This window comes from Penaeus vannamei, chromosome 24 (assembly GCF_042767895.1).
Source record: "Penaeus vannamei isolate JL-2024 chromosome 24, ASM4276789v1, whole genome shotgun sequence".
In the NCBI taxonomy this organism is placed as follows: Eukaryota; Metazoa; Arthropoda; class Malacostraca; order Decapoda; family Penaeidae; genus Penaeus; species Penaeus vannamei.
Genome location: NC_091572.1, coordinates 2,740,839 through 2,746,598, shown reverse-complemented (window position 1 = coordinate 2,746,598; position 5,760 = coordinate 2,740,839). Strand labels below are relative to the sequence as shown.

General features: G+C 40.6%; 1 protein-coding gene across 3 annotated transcripts in view; it reads left to right on the top strand.

Moving 5' to 3' along the window:
• Positions 1–340: 340 nt before the first annotated feature.
• The window catches only part of Git (ARF GTPase-activating protein GIT1), a 32,749-nt gene continuing 27,329 nt past the window's right edge, over positions 341–5,760 (top strand). For 2 of the 3 annotated variants that reach the window (XM_070138235.1, XM_027367100.2), the window contains exons 1-7: positions 346–583; positions 2,792–2,925; positions 3,192–3,304; positions 3,606–3,792; positions 4,929–5,059; positions 5,246–5,483; positions 5,702–5,760. The exon at positions 5,702–5,760 is cut by the window's right edge and continues 84 nt beyond it. In XM_070138235.1, coding sequence (XP_069994336.1) covers positions 508–583; positions 2,792–2,925; positions 3,192–3,304; positions 3,606–3,792; positions 4,929–5,059; positions 5,246–5,483; positions 5,702–5,760 — 938 coding nt within the window. In that variant the 5' untranslated portion in view covers positions 346–507. Of the gene's footprint in view, positions 584–2,791; positions 2,926–3,191; positions 3,305–3,605; positions 3,793–4,928; positions 5,060–5,245; positions 5,484–5,701 lie in introns of all 3 variants that reach the window. The other variant, XM_070138236.1, reaches the window with a different exon arrangement.

Genomic DNA, 5,760 nt, shown 5'->3' with positions numbered 1-5,760 from the left:
AATTCTCCCCACCCACGCATCGTTTTCTTTATATATATCTATATTAAAAGCTTGGCAAAGGTGTTATATTTGGATGATGAAAAATGAACTGATAATCTTTATCCATGACACATCAACAGAAAAAGGCGAAAAGAAATGGAACAAAAATTCTAGTTGCTATCAGTCCCGTTCCACCCCCTCCCCTCGTTCCAGCATTATTTCAATCAACTAAATTTCTCAATAAAATCGTTTGCATGTATTATAGTAAATTACCAAATACAACAAAACACCAGAAATAAATACCCACTTACAATATAGATCAATCCTTTACGAAAAATAATACACCCCGAGCTTTTACGAGTCCGTGAATGTACCCGAGAGATCGTGAACGAAAACAGAAGTCGAGCGAAATTGAGAAAAAAAACTCAAGAAAATTGAAACTGAAGCAAAACTTCCTGTGAAATGGTTCGCAGAGAGGTCCTGAAGGGCAAGATGGGCGCGGCCGAGTAGGATGCGGCCTCGTGCAAGATGTCTCGTGTAGGGGGAGGGGCCAGGACCAAGCCCAGGACTCTGCAGGACGTGTGTGCTGACTGTGGGGCGCCAGGTAAGAGGGCGAGGGAGAGGGAGAGAGGGAGAGGGAGAGGGAGAGGGAGAGGGCGAGAGAGAGGGAGAGGGAGAGGGTGAAGGAGGGAGAGGGAGAGGGCGAGAGAGAGGGCGAGAGAGGGAGAGGGTGAAGGAGGGAGAGGGCGAGGGCGAAAGGGAGAGGGAGAGGGCGAGGGCGAGAGGGAAAGGGAGAGGGCGAGAGGGAGAGGGCGAGGGCGAGGGCGAGAGGGAGAGGGCGAGGGCGAGAGGGAGAGGGAGAGGGCGAGAGGGAGAGGGTGAGGGTGATGGAGAATGAGTGGGAGAGAGAGGGAAGGAGAGAGGGCGAGGGAGAGGGAGAGAGGGAGAGAGATGGCGAGGGAGAGGGAGAGGGAAGGAGAGAGGGTGAAGGAGGGTGAGGGAGAGGGCGAGAGAGGGAGAGGGAGAGGGTGAAGGAGGGTGAGGGAGAGGGCGAGAGAGGGAGAGGGAGAGGGTGAAGGAGGGTGAGGGTGATGGAGAATGAGAGGGAGAGGGAGAGGGTTAGGGTGATGTAGAATGAGAGGGAGAGAGATGGCGAGGGAGAGGGAGAGGAAAGGAGAGAGGGAGAGAGAGAGGGTAAGGGCGAGGGAGAGAGAGGGCGAGGGAGAGGCTGAGGGGAGTTCCTTGGCAGGAGGTCCTCACGATGAGGAGGAGGACGTGGCTGGGAGGTCCTAACCGCCAGTAGGATCATTGGTTTCATTTCGACGTGGGATTCGCGTCATGAGGTCTTGGCCGTGGGCTTTCCGTCGTTCTTGTCATTAATGTAGGATCGCCCCTGTCACGAGATCTCCCGTGGGCAGCCTACGCATAAAGGTATTCATCATGAAATCTGCTTTGAGGTCTTCGTCACAAGTTTAGTCTTTATGACAAATATCTCAGGATTTTGCTATTATTTTTTTATAACAATACATGCCGTCATGAGACTGTTATTGCGAGGTTATCATGTTGAGGTATATGCAGTAGTTCTCGGACTGTGGTCTTGCATGCGAGTTGAGTTGTGTTTGGTTGCAAAAACTTTTGGGCACGACACAACTGCGCTATGACGTTTTGACTCTAAATTTGGGACTTGCAATGTATAGAGAAGATGCCAACGAGAATTAATTCTTAAAAGAATTTATTTTGCTCATCAGGTCATTTTAAGAACATGATATGAAAGGGAGACATTTCAGCTGCAGGATTTGACCCAAAAGAAATATTCAGTCAAAGGAAGTGCTTTATGTTAATTATTTAATGTTAATTAACTGGAGAATTACACACCTTTATAAATCTGAGTAGTGAGAATGAAGTGATACATGCTATTGTATAATTGTAATAACAGCATGTACAGATGTATATTTTTGTAGTTGAATTTCAGTACTTTCGTGAGGTATGCCTGAAAAAGGTCTGTAAATCATATAGTAGCTAACAAGAATAAAGTAAAGTTGGCAAGGTATATTTGGAGCAAACAGCATACATGTCGAAAAGCTTTTTTTTTGTAAAGTGATTCCACCCGACCGTGACTTCATGCTCTTGGAAAAAGTCTTGAACTTCTTGTGTCTAGGAGACTCGCAGGTATTTGTGATGACACTGTGTGTAGAAACTCATTAAAAGATTTATTCTTTTTAACAAACCTATCCCTTTGGTGCTTTGGCAAAGCCCAGTACCTATATTCTCAGCTTATTGAGTTCCCTGTTAATTTGAAATCAAATTTGGAGCCAGTCCAACCTCCTCCTTGCCAAAAACTACTTGATGGTGTTTTTGTTGGCCTTTGGCACGGGCATGTAGGCTGCAGTGATCGCTTGATGCTGTGTCACGTCTGGGTTGAATTTAAGGCTTCCATTACAGATCATACAATTTTCAATTGGCTCTGGTCAGAACACTGCCAGTATTATTATGAAAGAAATATGTATAGGGCCTATATTTTGTAATCTGTCAGGAGCTAGTCAGCCTAGTGTGATTTACCAAATAAGATGATAATGTTTTAAAGTTTTAAGTAAAGGAACTTGTCATCAATAACAATAACAATGTGGAAATTAGATGATTCAGGATTTAACAAAGTGATATTTACATGATATGAAATGATATTTAATTTCAATGCAATTATTTTAAGAGTTTTATGCTAAGAGTAGTAATTGTAAGATTGTTATTTATGTTGTTAATGTTGTTAAAGTCATCTTTGTTGTTTGTCTTAACATTTTATTATTCGTAAATGCAGAGCCAGGCTGGGCATCAATCAACCGTGGGATTCTCATTTGCGACGAGTGTTGCAGCGTCCACAGGTCTTTAGGCAGGCACATCTCTCAGGTCAAGTCTCTTAAGAAAGGAACATGGAATCCTGTACAACATGCAGTAGGTTGATTTTTGTGTTTTTGTTACACTGAGCGGTGCGAGATACTGCATTCCTAGTTCCGCAAGTGTGTGTGTAAATGATATAGGTTTCATTGTAGACTGAAATAGATGTAACCTATAAAGAATTGATTATATATATATCTGATGTTATGCCCGGCAGAAATCAGACTAATGCTTAAATAACAAATAAAGAAGAAAACATTTATTTATACCTTTATCATTTCCTTTCTTTCTTAAAATTCTAAATTTCATATCTAATATTTCAGCTGGTGCACACACTGTACAGCAGTGGTGCAAACAATATCTGGGAACATACCCTCCTAGACCCCAGCGTCGCCAAGACTGGCAGACGCAAACCACACCCCAAGGATCCAGTCCAGTAAGTAAAACGGTGTATATGTGTTTTTTGTAGGAGTTGGTCATGCTAGTATATGCTTCGGTAATTTTTTTTTAGATTATAGTAAGCATATAATAACTTTTGTATTACGAATTGAAATTTTATGTTCCTTGAATAACATTGCTATACTCTTATAGATATTCTCTATTGATGTCTCTGTAGCTTTGCCAGTGTCACTGAGTATGTTTCAGAATTTCTTGATTGATTTTTTACTATCCACTCAGATGACCTTTATAAGCGTTCCTGCTTCCCTTTCATTTACGTCCTTGCCTCTTCTGAACAGCCCTACCAAAGCTGACTTTATAAGAGCCAAGCACCAGATGCTGTCATTTGTGTACCGGCCATCAAGAGAAGATGTGAGTGAAGATGGGGATGTCAGCCGACAGCTTCATTCCAGTGTGCGAACCTCCAACCTTGAAACCTCATTACGGCTCCTGTCCCAAGGAGCTGACCCAAATTATTATCATAAGGTAATGTTAAACCTTGCATCATTAAGTGTTTCAGATGTAGATAGATCTGCCTATGTACATGTACACATGTGTACAAATTTACACATGAATAATCAAATATATGTGCATATAAATACATAAATATGCACATACATACACAATGTTTAAAGGCACAAATACATGTATACAGTCACTGTTCTTGACCACTTACATTTGTACTCAAACATATTCATTTGGAAACAAAGAAAACCTCCACTATTTAACCGAGTTGCAATTTGTAAACTGAATAATGAAATTATTCATGACTACCAACTTCACTGCAGATGAATTAAATAAATCTAGAAAAAAATATTGTACTATGTCATTTTCCAAATTTTAGATATGAAAAAATATTTAAGATTATAAGAGAAATTCATAATAAGCTATGTACTGAACACTAATGATAACAATTATCTTATCCCACTGATGCTGGGAGTGCATGTATACTTGCACTGTCCACTGGTTTTGTTTTGGTAATTTTATTTACACTTAGAGGGCCCCAGAAAGGCTAAGTCACCATAGAGTCTGTTACAAGGCCTATCTGGCCTTAACTATTTTACTCCCACCCTTTTTTAGGAAGCAAAAGTTTGATTCTTATTACTGTAGTTAATATATATAGCTGTTAAGTAGTTATAATGATGATAATGATAGTAATAATGATAATGTAAATGATAATTTTTTTTTTTATCAAGTAGGTTTGATTAACAGTGAAATCAGGTAGATCTAGGAACTGACTCCTTGATGACTAAGCACATCTGGATTCATCATTGTGTCCATAAGATTATGAAAACAACAACCCCAGTGGAGAGGGCAAGTGCCCAGTGTCAGTGTCAGAATTTACAGTTTACTTCAAATTTTTCTATCTTTTTTGTTTTGCCTATCACTTTTTCTTCTTCAGAAGCTTTTTGTTATTTTGTATTGGTGGGGATACCCATGTTCTAAATGAGCAAAGAGTGTATAGATAGATAAATGTCCAAATGCCAAAATGTTAGACAGTGAATGGGTGAAAAGTGATGGTTTTGTGGAACTGCTGATGTTAATAAATGTGCTATGCAAGTTCCTAAATAGGAAGCATAAATGCTCAAGAGACTTGATGTGATCAATGGCACATCTTCCAGGAAAAAAATTGCTGTCCCCTCCATGTAGCTGCACGAGCAGGGCAGTCGTCTCAAGTGGAGCTGCTGATGGTGTATGGGGCAGACCCAGGGGCACTGGATGGTCAGGGGAACACACCTGCTCACTATGCAAGGTTGGTGGTCTGGGGGATGCTTTTAGTCTGGATAATTCTGATATTTGCTTTGTGGATATTTACTTCCTGATTTAAAGTACAGGCAATGAAGTATTTTGTTTAATAGATAAAGAAAATTAATCTTATTTTCTTGTAAGGTGGATGCTCTTGAGAAGAGAAAATCATTCAATCTTTCTTTCTTTCTAGCGAGGCCAATCATTTAGACTTAGCAGACCACCTGGTTGAAAGTCAGTATGAGCTGACTGACAGGTTGGCCTTCTACCTTTGTGGGCGGAAACCTGACCACACCCTCGGACAGCACTGGATCATCCCTGAGATGGCCGACTCCTTGGACATGTCAGATCTGGCCAAAGAAGCAAGAGTTAAGCTTCAGCATTTGCCTAACCATCTGTTTGAAGAATTGGCGTGTGATGTGTATGATGAGGTGTGTTTCATATTTTTTTTTTTATATCAGGTATTTTTATCTTTTTTAGATAAGGTAAGATAAGATGAAACTGGATTGAAAATTATGTGTTTTTTGACTTCTGAAAAATGGGAAAAGGATTTGGACTTTGACTAGAATGTTTTTAGTAATTGTTACAAGAGGACATTTAGTTTTGTGTATATTTTCTGCTCTTTTACAATAAATCGCATTCGTACCAGGTCGACCGACGAGAAACAGACTCTATATGGCTGTCGTTACAAAATCAAAGTGCTCTGGT